The sequence below is a fragment of the Castor canadensis genome, chromosome X, assembly GCF_047511655.1.
Source record: "Castor canadensis chromosome X, mCasCan1.hap1v2, whole genome shotgun sequence".
NCBI lineage: Eukaryota > Metazoa > Chordata > Mammalia > Rodentia > Castoridae > Castor > Castor canadensis.
In genome coordinates, this window is record NC_133405.1 from 113,919,814 (window position 1) to 113,944,951 (window position 25,138).

At 33.4% G+C, this 25,138-nt stretch overlaps 1 protein-coding gene across 13 annotated transcripts in view; it reads left to right on the plus strand.

Annotated features, from left to right (window-relative positions):
• Dmd (dystrophin) overlaps positions 1–25,138 on the plus strand; it is a 2,168,746-nt gene that overhangs the window by 1,515,119 nt on the left and 628,489 nt on the right. For all 13 annotated transcript variants that reach the window (XM_074062730.1, XM_074062731.1, XM_074062740.1 and 10 more), the window contains one exon: positions 15,551–15,783. In XM_074062730.1, coding sequence (XP_073918831.1) covers positions 15,551–15,783 — 233 coding nt within the window. The remainder of the gene's footprint in view (positions 1–15,550; positions 15,784–25,138) is intronic.

The window sequence follows — 25,138 nt, forward strand, 5'->3', positions numbered from 1 at the left end:
GTATGGGGATAGGTAGAAAACCCAAAACATGAAAGCATTTGATGTCCCCACTCCAGAGGAACTAATACAGAAACCTTAAAGATACAGAGTCAACACGAGAAGGGTATCAGGAACCAGTGTAAAGATTAGTTAAAGATGAATCAACTTTGGTTGTAACACATTTATACATGGAAGCAATGCCAGGAATCTCTCCATATAGCTTCCCCTAACTCAACTTGCAAAAACTCCATGTCTTTCTTTTTATGCTTATGTCTTCTCTTCAACAAAATTAGAGATAAGGGCAGAACAGGTTCTTCCTGGAAGTGAAGGGGTTTGGGGGGAGGGGAGGGGCAATGGGGAGAAATGACCCAAACAATGTGTACACATGTGAATAAATATATTTAAAAAAAAGAACCCAACTACAAATGATTATGATGCCATTGTTTGGCAACACTGAAACTAAAACCAACAGATAAGGAATATAACTTTGGAAGATACTTGATTAGAACAATATCATGAGGCAGTAACTAACATTATTGATATTCACAACATGTAAGTTGAGATGCATAAGATTTCTCAGGATTACTAAAGGGAGTTTTTGAATTCATGAGCATCCCAAGTATTATCTGTGGAAAAATAAATGATAAGCAAGCCCCCAACATGTAGTAGATACTATCAAAGTCATCTAAATGTTTTGCAACTAATGAAAATGTGAGTCATATTAAGATTGTATTGAAATTCAGAATAAGTTGACTTTGTCACTATTTTGCTCAATCTCTGCATAGTTGGTTTATGATTATTATGCAGAGGTTGGAAACATTTGTTGAGATTACAGAAGCATCTAATAATATCATAAACCACTGACACAGTTAAAAGAATTGGGGATGCAATGGCCTGGGATCTTATCATTTGTTATCTTGCTTTCTGGATGCTGGGGGTCAGGACATTGAAAAAAATTACTCACATTTCACCCCATAATTTTTTTAATTGTTAAATAATGGAGTTCACCAAAATGAGAAGTTTGAGAATTCAACCAGATGTAGCATCTAGGTTTTTTGATATACAATGTAATTAAACACTCTGAAGATCTTTTCAACTTACTATAACATATGTTTGTGTGGGCTTTGGAAAGTAAGTTACTGATAACTTACATTTTATAGAATAATTTACTTACTCATTTTTATCATTAGCCAATGTGTTATCTTTTCTTCACTGAAATGAAGTACCTAACATAATCAACTTATAATAGGAAAGGTTTATTTTGGCTCACAGCTTTGGAGTTTCCAGTCCATAGTCAGTTGTCTCCATTGCTTTGAATCTGTGGCAAAGTAGCAAATCATGGTAGGGAGTATATGGTGGATCAAAACTGCTCACCTCATAGATCAGGGAGTAAAGAGAAAAATAGAAGGGGACCAGAATCCCATGACCCCTTTCTAGTGAACACACCCCTCCAAGGGTTCAGCCCCAGTAACCTAAAGGCCTCCCATTCAGCCTAACTTCTTAAAGGTCCTACTACCTTCCAGTAATACCACCCTGGGAACCAAGCCTTTAACACATGGGACTTGTTATTGTTTCTTCTATTCAAGTCACCTAATTGTAATTACCACAGATGTGCATTTTCAATAGGGGAGATTATCCACTTCATCAACTTAATCTCTATTTCAGCTTGTGCATCTTTTCATTTTGTTTTTGCCTCAGATTGAATGGAAATATCAGACTCAAATAAGTACATTGATCCCACCTTTTCATTGAAAATTGGGTTTTCTTTTGCCTCTGTTCCAGTTATAATAGTTCACAGAAAGTATGCTTTATATGTTAAATCCATAGAAATTACTTCATAATTTTAAAACAAGAATAATTATTGAAGTCTAACATAATCATGCTTTGAGACAAATACTGTGTACACGTGAATATAAATGAAAAAATGATATCTGTTGAAACTATTCCAGGAGTGGGGGAGGGGGATAAAGGAGAATGATGGAGGGAGTGAATTCAAGTATGATATATTTGATATATTGTAAGAACTTTTGTAAATGCGACAATGTATCCCTACCAGCACAGCAATACAATTTTTAAAAGGAGAAAATACAGCCTTGGTGCCTTTTTCTTCATTCTTTCCACCAAATAACAGGGTAAAAATGAGGAATTTTACCAATACTATATACAGAGTTTCCATCAATACATAGTGGGTATTTTTCTCAAAATTGAATACTTTCTTTTTGTTTTCTCTAGTTTGAAAAACACTAGATATGAGTTAATGTTTTGATCAGGTTTATTTGATTTGTCTTACTTTCATGCAATAAGTTAGTGATTCTTTAATATATAATTTAATGAAAAATTTCCCATTATATGTTTTCATTTTAAACTAATGGATTAATGTAGAGTGTAATTTCATTAGTAGCAGAACTACATGTTACTTCTTGTTCTTAAGAATCTTTGAGTAAAAGAAACATCAATATAAGGATTATTACATTTTTCTTAATACTGTTACTTTATATTATAGATTATGTGATTAACTTTACTTTAGAATATCTGAACCTTAAACACAATTTCACATCATTTTAAAATTTATTTTCAACTAATATCTTATTAAAATGCATAATTTTGTATAATTTCTATTATAAACAAGTATAGATCTAATAATTTGTTAAAGGATGCAATTAATAAATAGATGTGAATTGTGATATTAAAAATATAAAATATGGGTTGTGGGGAGTAAAGTGTAGAGTTTGTATATGTGATTAAAGTTATGTTGCCATTGGCTTAAAATAGTCTTTTATAATTATAAAATGTTTCCTATAAGCCCATGGTAAGCACAAAACCAAAACCTGTAGTACATACATAAAAGACAAAAGAATCCAAAGCAAACCACTACAGAAAACCATCAAATTATGAAGGAAGACAGCAATAAGAGACTAGACGCACCTATATAGAAGTAGACTTTAAGTCAAAAACTGTAAAAAGAGACAAGATCATTACATAATGATAAAGTGGTCAATTAGTCAAGAACATACAAACACAAACACACACACACACACACATACACATACACACACACATTTATATACATGTCCAAAATTGGAGCCCCTGAAATATAAGGCTAATATCAAGAGAACTGAAGGGAGAAATACTGTACAATATAATAATAGTAGGTGAATTCAATGCCCCACTTTCATTTAGACAGAAAATCAATAAAAACAATACTGGAGTTGAACTACACTTTAGACCAAATGGACTTAACAAATTTATATACAGAACATTCCACCCTACAGTAGCAGAATGCAGTCTTTTCAAATGCACCTGGAACATTCTCTTAAAAATCATATGTTAAACTACAAAACAGTCCTAACAATTTAAGAAAATTGAAACCATATATTTTTTACATAAAACACTGCTGTCATAGAAAAGTACTGAACTAAGTAGGGCTTAAATATGACTTACTAAATTTTTTAAAAAAGAATTACCATTAGCCCTGATCTAATAAAATTTCCACTTCCTAAGCACCAAAAATAAGTTCAAAATAAAACAAATCTACGAAAGTACAGTGTCACAGTCCTTCTTGATTAAGCAAAGTAGGCTATGTTCCTATTTCAAAAACCATAAATGTAGGCTCACAGCTTTCCCAGATGCTCTTTACACTCTTAAATTTAGACCTATTCATCAAAAGGATTAAGACAATGAGATTCAAGTCTTAAAGCAATAGAAATATGTATATCAAAACTGACATGCTAATGCTCCTGGAAGCATTGCTGTTTCAAGAACATGATTTGTTATCATTGAAACAATGTGTCTTTATTTGTGATTATCCTACCTTCAAAAGAAATTTGAGATGGTTTGGTGGTAGGCATGGTTCAGAAAACAAACACAATTGTTTTTTGCTCGTAACAGGCAATTTCCCCTACTTAAGTCCTGTTTCCTACCTTTGATTATGGTTTCTATTGTATAGTTGGTAGTTGTTGCACTTGTGGGTATGGTGTGCTTTTCTACAAGTTAAATGAAAACATAAATTGATTTTGATGTAGCTAGTTTTACTACTTCAGTTACTGTGCATTCCATTCCTGCAGTTCATAATGTGTTCACTGACCCAGAACTTTAAAAGCTGAGCTGAGCTTAACACAGTCACTTCAAACCAATACAAGATAGGGGTTACGTTTTCAATGTCATTATGGAGACAGTTCAAGACTTCAGTATGTGAATTTGTCAAACTTTGATTTTTTTGTTACAGGATGTGTTTAGATTTCGCTAAGAAAAGAACAACTCAGATGATAAATTGAAACTTATGTATAACCAAGGACCAGAACACTACTTTATAACCCCTTAAATAATAAATATGTCACCAATTCTCCGTGTGCTTTTTTGAAATTATCTAAGACATTCAAATATTATATAACCTGTTATAACAATAAGTAATTTCAAATAATATTATTTCATGATTGAATCGCTAGAATGATGATGATACTTTTTAAATTTTAAACAATTACATGTATATAGACCAAAATGATGGTGTCTTAGGTTCCTTAGAAAGAATCCTTGAGACAAAAATTTGCATATGTTTATTGGACATATCTTGGTAGATTGACCTGTAAGGAAGTGAGGGAGGTAGTACTGAACAGAAGGAGAGACTGACCCACACTACCACTGCTGTTGAGGCTGGGTCTTTGGAGCTTTCCCAAATGGAGGCAAGTGAGCTGCCACTTGTATTCATCCCTACACTAATGAAAAGGAAGCTCCAGGGCAACCATGCAGCTGTGATCTGCTAGCAGTCAGTATTGCCAGTATCTGTGGTATAAGCCATAAACTATAGGAGAGGATCTTCATGTAGAACCACAGCATCCACTACAGAGAGGTATTAGCATATTCTGCTTACCCTACAAAGATTTCAAGGAGGCAAAGTAGTAATAAATCTATGAAAGAAATTTGTCATTTGCCCCTGAGCCCTAATATACCAAAACCACTGTGATTTATAGGATGATGTTTATTATAGTCTTTAAGGATCTCTCTTAAATCTTCTAAACCCAGAAGGGAGAAAGAAAAAGGCTACACTTTGCCTCATCTGTAAATCTTAATTTTAATTGTGGCTAAAAAAATCCACATGACTTAAAATTTGCTATCTGAATGATTTTAAGTGCACAGTACAGTAGTGTTAACCATGTACACTATGTTGTAGAACAGATCTCTACACATTTTTTGTCTTATAAAACTGAAACTTTAGAGAGAACATAGTAATATTAAACTGACAGAGGCCACTATGGGAAGGTGACCGGGAAGTAGTGAAGAGGTCTGGTAGAGATGAACCTATTCATGTTATACACATGTGCATGGAAGCAATACTAAGAATCTCTCTGTATAGCTATCTTTATCTCAAACTAGCTAAAACCCTGTGTCTTTCTTATTATTTCTTATGTTTTCTCTTCAACAAAATTGGAGGGCAAGAGGGCAGAACAGGTTCTGCCTGGAACTGGGGAGAGGGGGGAGCCCAAACAATGTAAACACATGTGAGTAAATGTAAAAGTGATAAAATTTAAAAAAGAATTTAAAACAAACCCTGAAACTGTAAGCTGGGCACCAGTGGCTCAGGCCTGTAATCCTAACTACTTGGGAGACTGGGATTAGGAGGACCACAGTTCAAGGTTAGCCTGTGAAAATAGTTCACAAGACCCCATCTCCAAAATAACTAGAGCAAAATGGACTGGAGGTATAGTTCAAGTGGCAGAACATCTGTTTGCAAGTGTGAAGCTTTGAGTTCAAATCACAGTCTTACCAAAAAAATTTAAAAACCTAAAAAACTGAAACTCTATACCTACTGAACAGTTCCTATTATTTTTCCCCTCACCCCAGCCCCTGGCAATGACCATTCTTATTGGTCTGACTAGATACTCTGCATAAGTCCATCATGGGGGTATTTGTCTTTTTGTGACTGACTTATTTCATCTAGTACAATATCTTCAAGGAGCACCCATGCTGTAGCATATAAAAAGACTTCCTTCTTTGTAAAAGTGAATAATATTACATTTATATGTATATGTATATATATCACATTTTGATCTATTATATTTTCTATTTTAATCTATTATATATTATATATATATTATTTTGTAATCTATTTAGCTATCAATTCTTCAATTTCTAGGCTATTATAAATAATGCCTCAATAAATGTGTACATAAATATCTCTTCATGATCCTGTTTTCAACTATTTTAAATGTTTACCCAGAAGTAAGATTGTTAGATCATATGGCAATCCAGTATTTTGGGACAGTACTGTGTTTGAACTGAGGAACTCATGCTTGTTAAGCAAGCACTCTACCACTGGAGCCATGACTCCACCCCTATACTGCTTTAGTTATTTTTTGGATAGGATCTCACATTTTTGACTGGGGCTGACCTTGGTCCATGGTCGTCCTACTTAGGCTTCTTGTATAGCTGGAATTATAAATGTACCCACGACATATATCTTATTTGTTGATATGGGATCTTTCTAACTTTTTGTCTGAGCTTTCCTGGAACCTCAAGCCTGCTAACCTCCACCTCCTGAGTAGCTGGGATGGGAGGCATATGCCACAATGCCCTGGTAATTCTATTTTTAATGTTTTGAGGAAGCTTCATACTATTTTCCTTAGCAGTTTCACTATTTTATTTTCCTACCAACAGTGCACAAGGGTTTGACTTTCTCCACATCCTCACCAACATGTGTTATTTCATGTTTTTTGACTTCTTTCTTTATAGTAGCCTCCTAAATGGGCATGAAGTGACATTTTGTTGTAGTTTTGATTTGTTCTTGCCTGATACATAGTGACAATAGCAATTTTTCATATGTATTTTGGCCATTTGGAGAAATGTCTACTCAAGTCCTTTGTCTACTTTTAAGTCAGATTGCTTTTCTTGAATTCCCTTTCAATAATACACCTCAGGGCCTTTCTTTTTTACATACAGATTGCTCAAAATCTTTCACTTATTTTACTAAATGTCCATCATGGAGAAATATTTTATTTCACCCATATTTACTTTCCTATTCTATAAAGTGATAGTAATGATGCTCTCCCTGTCTCTACAAGAATGATACCGTGAACAACCAACAGAAAATCACTAAGTAGTCATTTTTACACTATTCAAAGTTCAGTATAAATATTATTAATAAGAATCTATACTTTGGACTATTTAATACTGTTTCATTTACATTGAAGCAAATGTTTCTTCTGTCTTTTTTTTTCTGCCTGATGAATCTCTAGAGTGAAACTGTGATAAAATTCTAAATAGACATAGTTATGTACAGAAATAGTCATAGATTACAATCAATGTCTCTGCTTATTACGTTGCTTCTCGTTGTAACCCTGATAACAATAATAAATGTTGTTCGAGACCCTGTTATGTGTCAGATATTGAGGTTTTTGAGGAAGAAAAAGATGATAACATTTACCTTAATTAGCATATTGTCTCATGTCAGAGATGAGAATTGTGAGGCTCCAGCATGTGCTGAAGGATCAATAGGTATCTATCTTGAACTCTTGCTACTTATTTTGATAATTTTAAGGGAAAAATACAGTTCATCCAAACAAAAGATTCATTTAGGATGAATTTTAAATTTAGTAATTTTGTGTTTAATCTGTAGAATCTTGTCTAGAATATTTAGTTAGAAGCAACTCTATTAAATACAAATTAAAGAAAACCAAAATAAATTCTTCTTTTAGGAATTTTTCAGTTGCTAAAAATTTGGTAGAACAGTAGTTGTTTTCTATCATGAGAATGTACATTGTTCTCTAGCTGGCTAAACTCAAGTGTTATATGGATTTTATTCTGATATCTCTTTTGGACTTGGTGGTTACCCTTTACCAATCATGATCTTTATTCTGGTCTCATATAGCTTTTCTTCTTATCTTCTGTACTGAGCTTCCTACTTCTTGGTTATTATTACACTTTGTACTTTTCTCACTATGCAAATTTCTAAGTGCATTAACACGGAATTTCTACTGAAGGTATTGATTTCTTAGCTACCCTGAAAAACACTGGCTCCCTGATTTACAGATACCATTTAGAATGACTGTATGAATCTTCCATTCTATGTCTTTCACATTGTAACTTAAAGAATTTTTCTTTTCCATCTGTGTTCTCTGTTGGATTGCCATTTTAAAATTTTTCATGGTAATTGAGAGGGAGTTCTTAAATCCTATTTTGTATACAGGTATTAAGTAGGTAAAAATAGATACTTTATCAGTTCAGTTATTTATTGCTGTATAACAAACTACCCCAAATGTGATAGCTTAAAATATGAATCATTTATCTAGTTCAGGATTCTTGAATCTGCTTAGAGTTGTGCTCATCTGGGTGGTTCTTTTACTGATCTCTGCTAGCACATTGATGTATTCATAGTCAGTTGGTACTTGATGACCTCACTCATATGTCTGGAACTTGTTGGTTATTGCCTGAAACAATGGGTGACATGTTCACTTGTCTGTCATTATTCAATAGGCTAGCAAAAATCACATAGTGGTGGGAGAGTTCCAAGTGTAACCCAATGTTCAAATATTTTTCATGCTTACTTCACATTTTGGCCCATTGGCCAAAGCAAGTCACTTGACCAATCTATACTCAAGAAGTGGAGAGACATACTGTAAGTCTTAATGAGAGGATCTGGACTATTTCATTACAAAGGTTCATGTGCAAGCAAAGAAAGAATCTGTGGATATTTCCTATTCACCAGACATGCTGCCATTTTCATCACCAAAACATTTCCTATGTAATATTGTTTAGCATTCCCTGCCATCAATATGTTTGGGGTTTTACTGTTTATTCAGTGCCTGCTCAGTATTTTGTGGGTAAGAGAGGCAATTAATTTCTCACACTCTATATTTCTGAAAAATAAAAAAAACACAAACTTGGATATGCCTATAGGATATCTGGCACAAATACTAAGAAGGTTTACGAACTATACATAGAACAGGGGAAAGGAAAATTTTAAATTTCTTTTCATTGATTTGGCCTCAGCAGGAGCAATTTTTTCCATCGGGGGGCAATTGGTAATATTTACAGATGTGTTTGGTTCTCACAATAGGAAATTGCTATGGCCAGGAATACTAATGAATATCCCTAATCTGATAATGTATGAGACAACCACTAAGAGCAAAGAATTATCCAGACCAAAAATGTCAATAGTGCTAAGGTTGAGAAGCCCTGCTTTTTATTGAGTGCATATAGGATGAATTCATATAATGGGAGTTATAAAGATGGAAAGTAAAATAGGACAAGGCAAGGGCTATTTCTCTTCCCAAATAAGTAAAAGAAAAGTGGTTGAAGTCAGGTTAGAGATATTCCTCAAGAATAATATTTAAGTCACTTATGCTCTTGATTATTATAATCCATATTTTATGCCTAGATCAAGTGATCTTTTCCAAATTAGAGAGGATATTAGTTATATTTTAGTACCATATATTAGAAAATATAACTCTTGGAATAAAAAGTATTTGAATGACTAATAATTCTTGAATATTGAGTAAGACATGTGGGAAAGGTTCCTGATCAGATCATTCTTGGGAATATTTGTAGTGGTTAATCATACTAGTTTAGCAATCTGTCACTTGCTAATTTGAGGTCCTACACAAGTTACTCTGACTTTTGTGAAAATGGGGATGATAATACTTACACTGAAGATTGGTCCTAATGAAATAAAACAGAAATATAAAGAACCTTGCTCAGCACAGAGAGATTTCTGAGTATGATGATGGTAATGGTAGTATTGGTGGTAATATCTCTTCTAAATACGACAGAATCTTATTTGGATTATTCTCAGTAGCAGGAAAGAATAAATTAAAAAGTTAGATGGGGAGCATCACAGAGCTTTAAAATTCTGTGGTTCCCATACCTAACTTTTTTTCCTTAAATACAGAAATAAAATCAGTTACCACAAATTCTTGATTTCCATGTATAGCACAAACAAGCCCTTATTGTGCTAAGTGTGAATAATTGATGTTAGTTGAGTCATTCAATTTATTCATTCTTTTGTTTGATGGAAAAATACAAATAAACGTGTTCATTACATTTGTTTCTAATTTTCCAACTTGTAAATACATACTACAAATAGAAGAAGTGGGGTTCTTACTCACCTGCACACAATAAATTGTTCTTTTTTGGTATCCATATAAGATTCCTAATTTGATAACAAGTACTTTTGAACCTTACATAGTTCGTTAAGCCACATGTCATCCTTTCTGATATCCACACACTTGATCTTGGCCAAAAGGCTGAGAAGAGATCCTTACTGATATCCAGAAAGAAAATATTTCTTTTATCATTACTATTCTTTTATCCTTTAGGATGGAGGTGACTAAAACTCTTTCCTATGTACCACAGCTCTAAACAGCCATGCAACTGAACACATATATCATTGCTAACTTCTGTTGGCATGGAATGGTAAAGAGAAAGGACTATTTAACAGCCCTTTTTTAGATATTCTTCCCATATAACATTTACTGTGAGTCCAGACACTTATTTAGTAAGTAGATTGACTTTTCAAATAGAAAAGGTAACAGTAAAAGTCATCCACATTCATACAATAGGCTAGAAATAGAATATGTGCTTCTTGCATTTTTATCAACCAAAAGAGACCTATGAATTACAGAAAAATCACATGTGAACACTTCAAAGGGAATATGCCAAACACATTGTGTGTGTGTGTTGAAAGATTTAGTAGCTCCTTTAAAGCTCTAAGTAAAGCTGTTAGTCTGACTAATCATATACCCCTAAACCAATTAAAATTTTAGAACAGAGAAATATTCTTCAAAGACTTTTGAAAAAACAAAAGTTCCTTCCTAAAGCCAACACCTTTTAATTAACGAAATACTCAGAGCTAAGCTGTGGCTTGCAATAGTATATTACACCTACTGTTATTCATGTGACTATTCCAGTGTGCCAAAGTCAATTCATTTCAGCTGTTTTGAGCTTGTCTTTCTGTCTGCTTAACAATGGAAAGAAACTCACAATTTTTTGGTGAGTCATTTTAATTTTCTAAAAAATAAATGAGTATGCTACAATCATTACTAATAGCTATTCAAGTGCATTCTCTCTCTCTGTATATATATAATATGTGTGTATATACACATATGTATATATACACATATATACATATATATATATGTAAATATATGCTGATATTTATCATGTGTGTGTCTTAATTGTGTACATTGTAATAATATGGTTCTGGCATGAAGTGATTGATCAGGAAAGATGTAAATGTTCATTTCTGGAGGAAGAGACAGTTGTTGGTATGACACCAGAAAGATTATTTTCTGTGAGGACAACATTAATGAAGAAACATTTCCTCCAACAGTGCTTAGAGCAGAGAGTATATAACAGGACATAAGAGCATGAAATGGTCAGTTCTACTTGGAGAATGCAGACCAGAGACCGATGCATTGGGGGGGCATGGTGAGAATGGAGGGAGATGAGATTGTAGTGTCAGGTCTGGTTCAGAGTACAGTATCTAGAATGCCATGCTGAGTATAGAATATGAGGAGCCAATAAACACTAAGTGAGAAGCAAAGGAAAATGGAGGGAAAAAAATCTCTCCACAGTGTGTACCTACTAACTGTCAGCATAATCCTGAAATGTGAGTTACAAGGATCATTTCATCTAATCCATAGGACAATTCTGTAAGATCAATAATGTTCTTGCTGTTACACAGGTTAAAAACTCTAAGACTCTGGGATGTACACGCTAGCAAGCATGCTAAAAGTACCCTACTTCAGGGTAGATTACTTATCCAAGCTTGAATATCTAATAAATGGTAAAGCCAACTGTCTATGAAGACGGTACTATTATAATCACAAAGGAAATTTTAAAGTTCAAAATTAAAGTATAGCCTGCCTAAAGTTACATAGCTAAGAACTGGCAGAGTGAGTGTTTTAATTCAACAATCTGGACTTTAAAGTCTATTTGACACTGTGTTTCCTGATCTGTGGTTGTTTCCTGCTTTGTTCTCTTTGATGGTAAACTGAGGGAGCAGAACCAGACACAAATGAATTGACTGGTTTTATTTTCCTTTTTAATATTTGACACTATATTGCCTTCCCCAAGCACTTGGTCTTCCTATATTATTTTCTTTTGAAAATAACTAAAATGACCAAAATAGAAAAACCTTACAAATGTTCTGTGCTCTAGCTCTTAAGAAACCACTCGTACAGGTTTTTGGTAACTTTGAGAACTCATGGGTAGAAGATTCTAAGATTACCAAAAAGCCTATTGTACATAGGCTTTTAAAACAATCTCATTAGTGATTCAGAGAACATCAAAAAATACCTACTATATTATAGGACCTGCGTGAGGAGCAAGACTAGAACATGAGAAATAAAGACATAGTTTTCCTTCCTTTCCCACCAATGTAAAGGTAGTCTCAGATACTGAGTGCTGAAAGAGAGGAGACCAGAAATAAATGGCCTGACTCATCTAGACAAGATCACCTAACATGACCAGTGCCGATGTGACTGCATTGTTCAACCTCCAATCTGCCACAGATGATTTTTTTAAAAGGATATTTGTTCCTTTCTCCTCATTGGAAAATTTTCTAATACTGTTATCCCAATGTTCCCTTTTATATTTTGTAATTGTCCTCAAACCCTTGAATTCTCCCTTTTTGAGACTCAATCCCTGGCCTGTCTTTCCAATAGACCTTTACTTTCCCCACAATGTTCCTTCCAGGAAACAGTGGTCTGCTCATTGAAGACTGATAATTCTCTGCATTCTCCTCCTTCATTATATGGCAATTTAATAGACACAATCATTTCCTATTCATTAAGTACATCTTTGTTGGTCAGATGTAAGTATAGAGAAGAAAAATTTCCCATGTCTCATTTAAAGGTCAAATTTTCCAAAAATCAATTTAAAAATAAAAAAAAAAGAAAGCACCGCCCGACACTTTGCATGACCTTGAAAATCCTTCCAATCCTCTGTATGTTCCCTGTATCCACTGTGTTTCTATTTTAGGAACAATTTGTCCATGTTTTCTAGTCAGCCTGATGTTCTGCAGTAAGCTCTCATAGTGATATTTTAATTTCATTCTCTTTTCAACTTTACCCATGCATCTTCTCCAGACATTCAGCTTGTCCCAGGGAATCCCTTTTAAGGTCTCTAGATTTTATTTGCTCTCAAGCACAGTCCTGGACTGTAGATCACAAGATTTTTTTTTTCAGTGTTATTATTCCCTACATGCGTACAATGTACTTTGATCAAATTAACCCCTCTATTACTTTTTCAGGGCTAGCAGAGCAGCTCAAGAGATAGTGTGCTTGCCTCACAAATGTGAGGTCCTAAGTTTAAAGCCTATTTACCACCACCAAAAAAAGATATTTCTGCTTCAGATTATATTTCCTTCTTTTTAAAAAGTGCCTCAGAGTAGTGAGATAGGTTCAAGAAACAATCTTCTTTATTTCCACAGGATTATTTCTTTTCAGTCATTACTTTTTGGCAGTAAGTTTTTTTTTCTTTTTCTTTTATTATTCATATGTGCATACAAGGCTTGGTTCATTTCTCCCCCCTGCCCCCACCCCCTCCCTTACCACCCACTCCACCCCCTCCCTCTGCCCCCTACCCCCTCAATACCCAGCAGAAACTATTTTGCCCTTATTTCTAATTTTGTTGTAGAGAGAGTATAAGCGATAACAGGAAGGGACAAGGGTTTTTGCTGGTTGAGATAAGGATAGCTATACAGGGCATTGACTCACATTGATTTCCTGTGCATGGGTGTTACCTTCTAGGTTAATTCTTTTTGATCTAACCTTTTCTCTAGTACCTGTTCCCCTTTTCCTATTGGCCTCAGTTGCATTTAAGCTATCTGCTTTAGTTTTCTCTGCGTTAAGGGCAACAAATGCTAGCTAATTTTTTAGGTGTCTTACCTATCCTCACCCCTCCCTTGTGTGCTCTCGCTTTTATCATGTGCTCATAGTCTAATCCCATTGTTGTGTACACAATGGTTAAGTTTTTATTCTATCTAACATCTCAACACCTTTTTTTAACACTATATTCAAGATTCTTTCAACTGTAGGAGACTCTTGGCGTCCCTGAGAAGTTTAAAAGACAACGAAAGACAAAAAACTTTCCTCCATCCTTCTTATTTTCTTCTCTAACAAGGAGACAACCATAAACGTAAACACAGTAACATAACCATCATGGTAGTTCATGAATGGCTACATCAGAATGAAAATCCAGTGTAACTCATTTTCTTTCATGTTCCTAGAATAGTTGCCTTGTCCATGCCTCCAAAATGCCCCACTGAGATGTCTTTTCTCTTAAGCCTTCCCTTATGAGCCACATACTATAATTCTTTGCTGATGGTTTCCTGGTTGTGTTATCTTCCTGGAGCAGGAGACATTTATTCTTTTCACCATGCACCTCTAATAACTCAGCTGTGTATTGTTACTTCATATCACTTCACACCAGCAAGTTCAGCCCCCTTCAAGTTCATAAAGGATGATGAACAGACCTTTGACAAAGTTTTCCCCAATTTTCCACATTTCCAGCCTTTGTCTCTAAGTTCTCACCATATTTGTTCATAGTATTTTTTTATTAACCAGGTGTTTGTGAAATAGTAATAGGCAACATCATTGATTAACTACTAATGTCAGGCACTGCACTAATATTGTGATGGTGATGATGACCATGATTCTGTTCTGTGTCTGACATTGTTGTATGTATGTTGCTTGTGTTATCATTAAATCCATACAACAGTGCCTATAATATTTACCCTATTTTACTATTTCTCCTTTACTGAGAAGAAAAACTGAAATATAGAGAAGTTAAATAACTTAACCAAGGTTCCAGAGTTCCTAAAACAGAGAGAAGGATTCTCTACCAGGTGTTTTCACCCTAAGACTTCAAACCTTAACCATAACAGTGTTCTATGCAATTAATTTAATGTAAGATTTCTTGCTGACCTTGAAACAGTGTTTCAAAGCCAACATGAAAAGCTTTACTAGCTGTCATTTTCCAAAAATAGTATACTTTGGTCTTTTTTTCACTGCTAGCCACTTTATTACCAATTTAAAAGAAAAGAAAAAATTAATAAACTACTTCCTGTATAAAGTACAGAACTAAGACAAGAATATTTCATTGGCTTTGATTTCCCTAGGATCCTTCTCAAAAGAAATTTGCTGCTTATTCAAGGAAATCAGAAATAAGATCTTATTCATTCTTCAGTTTTGCCTTTTTTTCTTGAATGAAAAATAATAAGTAAATATTATTCACCTGGAAATATCTAAATAATTTTGTTTGCTAATTTCACAATCTATGTAACTGTTACTGAGAAGAGTAATTTGTATTTAACTATTTGTCCAGGCATGAGAATAAGCTAAATCATTTTGAAGGATTGTTAAATGTATATTAAAGAAAATTTATCTTTGAATTTTTGTGATGAATTGCTATGTAAAGTATTCCTATTGGTAGAAACAAGTGTAGTGTCATAAATACTAGTCTGGCTCAATTGTTGCCCTTCAATTAAAGTTGATTTATTGTTATTGAAATTGGCTCTTTAGCTTGTGTTTCTAATTTTCTGTTTTTCCTTTTCTCCTTTTGTTCAAAAAAATTTTAGCTCCTAGTCAGACTGTTACTCTAGGGATACAACCTGTGGTTACCAAGGAAACTGCCATCTCCAAAGTAGAAATGCCATCTTCCTTGCTGTTGGAGGTACCTGCTCTGGCAGATTTCAACCGAGCTTGGACAGAACTTACTGACTGGCTCTCTCTGCTTGATCGAGTTATAAAATCACAGAGAGTGATGGTGGGGGATCTTGAAGACATTAACGAGATGATCATCAAGCAGAAGGTATGGGTAAATAAGATAAAAACTGGTTTATTGTAAAAGCATAGATTTTCCACTGGTCATTTCACTTACCTAGACCATTTCCCTCCAGGCTCCAGACAGCTTTTCCTCTATCAGCAAGCACAGTACTCCGTCTACTCTCTTCATTCTAAGTATAATCAAGGACAGGATTTAATGCAATTATCTAAAGGGGCCATAAATTAAAAAGGGAAAATGCATAAACCTTACAAGGATAGTTGGCTTACTTAAATTCACAAACAACTGGTATTTAAAAAATCTATTTAATACCAAATAATTAGCTCAATTTAGCTGTTTACATTTAAAATGTTTGTTTTGGCACTATGCAGCTGTAATGTATTGCAGAATCAAACACAATAATTTGGGATTTGTTTATTATCCACTCTTCAGACTTGTCCATGCCAATTTTCCTCCTCCAATGATAAAGATAATTGAAAGTTAGCTATAAATAAAAAAGAAAAGTAAACATACAGTATCTTAAAAATATTCAATATTAACATTTATGCCATATTCAAATAAGTATGTTTTTAATACAATATTCCATTTCTTATTGGAATCCATTTGGTAAACTTATGACATCAACTAGGAACCTAAGAATATATTGATATAAATGGTGCTTATCTAGTTAGAATAAATATACTGTATACGTATTATATTTCTCCATTGATAAGAAAGGTAATTTTGAAAGCTTTATAAATGAGTCATTTCACTTTTAAAAGCTTTCAAGCATTTCTAAACACAGTAAATTATGCTGAAGGTGTCTAGGTGTTAATGGAATTCCATTTTGAAAACACAGGGAGTGATGCAGAGTGGGAATGCTTTTTTGAAATGAACTTTAATTCAGCATAAATAAAAATGTTATGAGAATAAAATAACTTGCATTTAAGGTATCTTGAGCTTGAACTCAGAGAACCTGAATTTGACAGTTTCTTTTGTGGTCAAGTCATTCTCTGGGTCTTGGTTTCATTTTCTGGATACGCAGTACCCAGAGTGTCACGTTGACCATATATAGTGATGGATATGTGTACATATAAAAATATAAATGTATATATGAATATTTTTCTACAGCTGTTTTATAATAAGTGTAGCCACATTATTTTCAGAAAAAAAGGATATGAAGTTCATAAATGTTACATTTCTATTGCATAGCAGAGCAAGGATTCAAATCCAAGTAAATTGGATTCTTAAGCCTGTGCTCTTACTTTGTACATACACTGCCTTCCAGTAATAACTGTGACTGTAGTTTCCAGTTAGTAATGTATATGTGTTTTATTTGTACTCTGTGTCAGACATTATGCTGAGCATTTTGCAATTACAATGTGCTGATACATACAGAAGCAAGAGGTCCTTTCTTTCACAATATCATTATACCAATACTTTTAAGACTATTATTTAAATAGTTTAAAGCATGGGCTTTGGAGTTAGATCATCTGGGTTCAAAGTTTTGACTCCACTACTACAGCTGTGTGACTTTGAATGAGTTATTCAGTCTACCTGAACCTGAGATTATCTATCAAATGTGGTTATTATCACTGTCTGTTTTACAGGTTACCGTGAGGATTAAATTAAGTAGTATTATGGTTGCAACTGCAAAACATCAGAAGATAGGTATAACAATGTAATAAGACATGACTCAAGAAGTTAGTTTTGAATTTATAAAATTTAGATTAAAATTTAGGCATGTAATAAACAAATATTAGTTGCCAAAAGGATATAAGGATAAAATATTTGAATATATGAACCTTTTAATAGCTTTGGAATTTGAATTTAAAAATCACATATTTGGTTAAAAAAAAGGTTCTATTTTTCTTTAGTTTTTAAAAAATTTTTATTTATTTATTTATTTATTTATTGTTGTGCTGGATGTGGGTACATTGGAGTATTTACAAAGATTCTTACAATGTATCAAATATATCATATTTGAATTCACCTCCTCCACTGCTCCCATTCATCTCCCCTCCCCCTATTACTGGAAGTTTCAGCAGGTATCATTTTTGCATTTATATACATGTGTACACATTATCTGCACCATATTCATCCTCCTATTCCTTTCCCTGCCTCCTCCCCCACCCCCCACCCTGTACCAACTCCCCCACACACACCCAGGCTCTGGGCAGAACCTGTTCCACCTTCCTGTTCTCCGATTTTGTAGAAGAAAATACATAAAAGATAATAAGAAAACATGGCATTTTTGCTAGTTTGAGATAAAGATAGCTATACAGGGAGGTTCCGTGTGTCGTTTCCAAAGCATAAGTTTTTTTTTTTTTTTTATTAAATTCTTATCTTTGAAAATAAGGGGCTGCTACAGTTTTGAAATAAAAATAATTTTATTAAGTGAATTACATTAAGCAAACAAAAATGGAAATTAAAATTGCAACTTTACAAAAGATTTTAAAATGGTAATTTTAGAAATTAAGCAACTTTACTGCTAAATTTCTCAATAGAAAATAAACCATTATCTTTTAGAAGAATGGAGATTTGATAATATATGCAAATTAAGCCTTTAAAAGTGAAACTTACATGAAGCTCAAAGTTTACTTTTTAGAATTTGGAATTAATAACAGGTATGAATTATAATATACAGTTTAGTGTCAGAGAGATCTAATTAAGAAATGCTATTCCTGTTTTGTCACATGTTTAAATAAAATTGCTCTGAAATAAAATTGTTTTGGCAATCATTAGCAGTATCCTTTTACTTACATAATCTCCCACTTGAATGGGAAGATACGTCTAGAGTTTTCCTGAAAGTGACTGACCCTTTCTGACTTTATGAAAGAGGAAAGAGGGAGGAGAAAAGGTAAAAACAGAAGAAAGCAGGAAATGAAGGGAGAAAGGGAGGGAAGAAGGAGGGAAGGGGACTGGTGGCATAGCTCAAGTGGTAGAGTATTTGATTAACATGTGCAGAAGCCCTGGATTCAATCCCTATTACCACAAATACAAAAAGGAAGGAAAGGAAGAAAAAATTAAAATAGGAAAATGAGAAGGAGTGTGGAAAGGATAGAGTTGGAGAATGTTAGGGGATAGGAAATCTGGGGAGAGGTTTGTGAAAATGAAGACCTATGTTGCTATCAATAAATAGGATTTAGGTGGCCATATGGTATTTTTTATTCTACTGGTATGGGATTGTCCCTGCTAACTATACTCGTTTTTCAAGTCATTTTGGCCAGGTGTTCAGGGTAATTCAGCACTAAATCTGAACCATGGCACTTGTGTTCAATAAAGAATTGAATTGTTTTATCCTCTAATAAGATCTTTCCAGATTGATGTTGAGACAAATTGGCCAATCTGGACAAGATGATAATAGCATTGTTTAAGATTCATTTTTAACTACACATTGCATCATTACCTGGAAATTTTCATTATCCAAAGACTGAGCAGTTTTAGTGGACACAGTGTATATTTAAATGGGAAATAATTACTTGGATGTGTTTAATTTTGTTGTTATAGTTAAGGTCAAAGTCCTTAATAAAATTGTATTATTTTTAAACTCTGGCTATATCTAGACAAAAGGTATTTGAGTGGCTCTAGAATAATTCTGATTATAACTTTGTTCAATAAATTCAGCCACTATAGATGACAAAAGCACTTGTCTATCATGACCTTAGAAGTATTGGTGGAACAATGTAGAGGAATAAAAATGGCATTGATTAACTAAAAATGAAGCAAAACTATTTCTTAGCTTTATTCTATTGCTATGATCCTAGCAGAAAGTGGGTATTACAAAGAGTTTCCCTTACTGAACTAATAAGAAGAGTTACAGACAATTTAGTTAATTGGTCTAAGGTAATTTAGTAAATGTAATTGTCCCAACATAAATCCAGACCTCTTGGGAATAGTTTCTTTTCCCTTCTTTCTTTCTTCCCTTTCTTTTTTTCTCTGATACCCTGCTTACATATCTTCTAATTTCTCCACCAAAATAACAAAACAAACTAAACTACATTTATTTCTGTGATGATCCAACAGGTTATACAAGTTCGGTGAAAGTTATCTTAGGGGAAGAGACTGATTATTCTTGTTTTGTTTTTTTTTTTTTGACAAACAACTGTCCATCCCTTGTCTAATTATCAGTTCATTGCTGTACAATCTTAAGAAACACTATGCCAAAGTCTGATGCCTTTGTATATGCAGAATCTGTGTGCTTCATTCTACAAAGAATAATGCCATAATTTGTTTGGCTGGAGATAATTTGCAAATTTTATGCTTCAATTATCTTCCAACATATGAACATGTTTCTAGTAGACAACTTATTACTCATGAATCACTGCTTTACATTCACACAATTTTCTTTCCTTATCTAATGGGAGTCTTATTCACTATTAGCTTCACTAAAGAATGTAAAGATATGTCAATGTGAGTAATATGTATTTTATACTCTGGTAATAATAAAAATAAACTCCATTTAAATAAAAAAAACAGGTCACAGAGTTGCAAACACACAAAAATCCCATTTTTCTAAGTCTCATAATAACCTTTTTATGGAAAATGGTACCATATACATTTTGCTTAAAGATAAGTATAAGCTTTACTTCACTACATATTTCAAAGTTATGAATAGAAATGAATATCTTACATTTCAATTCAATTCACTGTAAAATTTTCTGACAAAATCTCATCAAGCAAAACTGAATCATAATATTTACATGAATTCTGATAAAAGCCAAAACAATATGTTTTCCATGAAGTACCAATGGGATTCTGATTTTATGATTGTCATTATTTGTGAGTTCTATTGACAAATTTCCTTGTTTGAATTTAGTTAGGGTTTCTTTATATGAAAAGAGTTTCATTATGTTCAAAGATAGACCTAAAATGTGGGATCTTCTCTAACTTCTATAGCATGTAATATAGGTAATTAGATGGTTTCTAATTTTTGAAACTTATATAGTATTATTATACCCTAAAATTTAATACCTGCTTCTTGGGCTTTATATTTTGCCATAACTTTGGATTCTTAAGTTCTCTTATTAAAGCTATATGTGTTATAATATATGTTCTTCTTGTAATTACCCTTAATGTTAGGGGAATGGTAGCTAGTGTTACTGTTAGGTACATATTTTTCTCCTTTTATTCCTTCACTCAATGATTGTCTTTGAAACCCCATAATGTTAACAGAGCACACTAAAGGCAGATAGAGGACAGTTAAGAAATGCGGTTGGAAAGAGGAGATTAAGAGTTTAAATTTAAATTTGATTTCCTTGCATATAGTAGTAAATAATTAGGAATGAGATGAGGTAAATATCACATATCATTATTAGAAAAAGTATTTTTCTATACTTATAAAAAGTAGATGTATTAATAGTCCTCAAAATACTAATACATTTTCTGTCCTCTGTCAAATGCATTCTTTGGATCCCCTGAGTTACAGTGTTGGGCAGATTCTTTAGAAATACATTGACTGGCTTTTGGTTTAAGACAGTTTTCATTCTTCTGATATTTATTGAACACTTGCTGCTGAAAGGCCTCAGTGTTATCTGCTCATAGGGATTCAAATTAAGAAGGTTGTAGCTCCAACTTTAGAGTGTTTCCACTTTGAGGAAAACATAAAAGACACAGGATTACCACAAGAGAAAAAAGTTCTGTGGTGCTTTTAATCATATACAAATACATATTAGAATGGATGATCAAATTGTAATTTATTTTCTTCCTTAATTATGCCTGCCTTTGTCATAAAGAAGAAAATTAAGCTACTTAAGGTACTTTCCAAGTACCTTATCGATTTTTATTCAATGATCTGAGACTGAAAATTTATTTTTGCATGTTTTAATATTTTATAATTTCATAAATTAAGGTAATTTGATTGGTAATTTCAGAGATGTTCATAGCCAAATTCATTTTTAAAAATTTTTTTTGTTCATTTATTCACATGTGCATACATTGTTTGGGTCATTTCTCCACCCTGCCTCCCTCCCTCACGCTTCCCCCGCTACCCCCCTCAGTTCCAGGCAGGTCCCGTTCTGCCCTTATCACTGATTTAGTTGAAGAAAAGACATAAGCATAATAAGGAAGACAAAGCATTATGAGATTCCTAATATTGCTTTCGTGTAGCCATGTGTTAGGACCCATGTTGGTTCAACTCTAACCGATCTTAACATTTGTTCCTGATCCCCTGCTCATGATAACCTGTCATTTTAAGTTTTCTGTATTAGTTCCTCTGGAGTGGGGACATCAAACTCTTTCATGTTTGGGGTTTTCTACCTATTCCTATATCTCCCATATGTGCTCTCCCCTTGGCTTGTGATCCAGATCCAACCACATTGCTGCATTTGCCCTAGATCTAAAGTCCGCGTATGAGGGAGAACATATGGTTTTTGGTCTTCTGAGTCTGGCTGACCTCACTCAGAATGATGTTCTCCAGTTCCATCCATTTACCTGCAAATGATAAGATTTCATTTTTCTTCATGGTTGAGTAAAATTCCACTGTGTACAAGTATCACATTTTCTCGATCCATTCATCAGTAGTGGGACATCTTGGTTTTTTCCATAACTTGGCTATTGTGAATAGTGCTGCAATAAACATGGGTGTGCAGGTGCCTCTGGAGCACTGCATTCATTTTAAAAGAGAATCAACAGGATGTGACTATGTTTTTGTGATTCTTTGTGAATTTAGTAAAATAATATCAAGGTTTTTGTAGTTATTTGAATCAATTTTTATTCAATTTGTTAAAATAACTTTGAATATAATTGTAGTAATTCATAAATGCTTCCAGATTTCCTTATCTTTATATTTTATATTCCATGTAAACAGATAGTATCAAATTCAAAATTTTCATATCAGTTCTGATTTATTCAAGGAAAAGATATATTTTATATTATTTATCTCAAGAATAGAAATGCTCTGATTTATTGAACATAAATTCCCTTTAGTAGACTTAGCCTTTCCATGCTAATTTAATGTATACTCAACTCTGGGATTATTTTTAATTCCTCCAAGCAGAAATAAGAAAAGGAAAATTCACGTAGAAGCTAGGCAACTAAAGTATGTAAATTAGTACCTCCTCACTTGGAGTTTCTCACTCTGTGGCTTTAGTTACCTAGAGTCAACCATAGTTTGACAATGTTAAATGTAAATTTTCAGAAATAATTCGTAGCTTTTACATTACACACTGTTATGAATAGCAGGAATAAACCTCACATCACCTTGCTACATCCCAGGTAGTGAACCATCTCTTTGTCACATGTATCTATGTCATATATGATAACTACCTGTTAGTCACTTAATAACTATCATGGTAATCAGATCTACTGTTGGTATTGCAGTGCTTGTGCTCACATAAATATCAATTTACCTAATAATGGCTCTAAAGTGCAAAAATAGTGATGCTGGTGATTTGGATATGCCAGAGTAAAGCTAAGTGCTTCCTTTAATTGAAAAGGTGAAACTCATGACTTAATAGGGAAAGAAAAAAATTGCATGCTGATCTTGCTAAGATATATGATATGAACAATTCCCTGTGAAATTATGAAGAAATAAAAAAGAAATTCTCAAACTTCAAGTTACAACAACAATGTATGACAAGTGCTTAATTAAGATGGAAAAATCATTAAGTTAAAGAGTTTAATATTGTCTGTAGTTTCAGGAGGTCTTGGAACATATGCCCCATGGATAAGGGGGGACTACTGTAGATAAGTTGAGTTGATTCTATACTTTAAAAAGTAGAGAGAAGAGAATAATTTATACGTATCTTGTTCATGTTTTTTATTCTAAATAAAGAACAGTACTATATTGTGGTGAGAGGGCAAAATAATCTGTAGCAAGTTTGTTGAAGTAAAGCTTTTGTCATTTCATAGTATATGAAAATCATAAAATCATAAAAAGCTCTTACAGATTGACCTAATAGTGCCCTTTGAGAAATATGGCAAAAAAAAAAAATCAGACTGCCAGTTTACCATATTTACCCAAGTTTGATTTTTCTAAAGTTAAATATAGGCATTAAGAACTAGAACAGAACATTTATTAGGGACAGGTTAACAGTGGTTGGAGAGAATGAACACAGGCAAGAAATAATGAGATTTGGGGGGGGGTAAAATTGTTCTCTAAATCACAATAAGAATATACTCTGTTAGCACCAAGAAACTTTTCAGATAAGAGCTATGCAACCATTTCAAGGGGGTTGAATTTCAACCAAATCCAATTATGAACTGACCACACTAATGACTTAGAATTCATACTCCTTAAAGTTGATTGTGCTGATTAGAAATATAGAGTGGACTAGTTGGCCAGATCATTGAAGCATTAGAGATTGATTCCTGACTTCTCTGTGAAGTTTTCTTTGATATCTCCAATCTGATTGGTCATTTTAACCAACGATTCCTTGCAAAATTGTTTTCCTCATTAAGTATGTTTTCTGTAAAGTGATTTCTGTTGTTTTGAACTTCTCTTTTCAAATCTTTATTGCCATTTGAATTTTTACATTTTTTATGATTTAGTCATTGAAATAAGTTTAAAATTCCTTAAAGGCATGTATAGTATTCTATTTGGCAGAGCAGCTAAGGACATGCTAGATGTTTTATAAATATTGGTCATTGCATTTGGAATTTAACAATCTACTATAGGGCCATATTCATATTGATGTTTATTTGAACTGTTAAACACAGGGTGATTTATGCCTGGTTTTGGACAGTGATGAATGAAAGGCTTTGGAGAATTAAATTTATTACATAGTGCAAGAATGGTTATAATTTTAGACACTTTAAGATTTTTAGAAATTACAGGATTTTTTCCAATTAGTACTCTTAAGATTGCCCTTGACTGCATGTGACAAAATCCTCACTACAGTGGCTTATCTAGATACGACTTTATTCTCATATTGTAGAATCTCCAGGGTTAGTGCAACAGTCACAGAAATCATGTGTCACAACTCCTTTGTCCATCTCTAGCCATCCTCAAAATATAACTTTATTTGCTGTGTTCTCAAGGTGGCTAATCTGTGTATAGGTACTATGTCTGTGTTTTAAAATGGAAGAGGGGCAATGGGGAGAACAAAAGCATGTTTAACTATTTCTACTCCTGTTTATAAGAAAAACAAAAGCTTTTCTAGCAGTCTCATACTGACGAGGTCTACTTACACTGCATTGACCAGAAATCTATCCCATGATCATTCTTAACTATAAGGGATTCTAGGAGGACTGGGTATTTTAGTGGAGAATACTTCTATATTCATAATTCAGAATGTGAAAATTGGTGACCTAATCCTAAAACCTGTTTATGACAGATTTTAGATATGATTCCATAGGGATATACTTATCTCGACACTCATCAAGTTGTAAACATTAAAAATGTATGGCCTTTTGTATGTTAATCATGCTTCAATAAAGTGGTTTTAAAAAGATCTTGACTAGG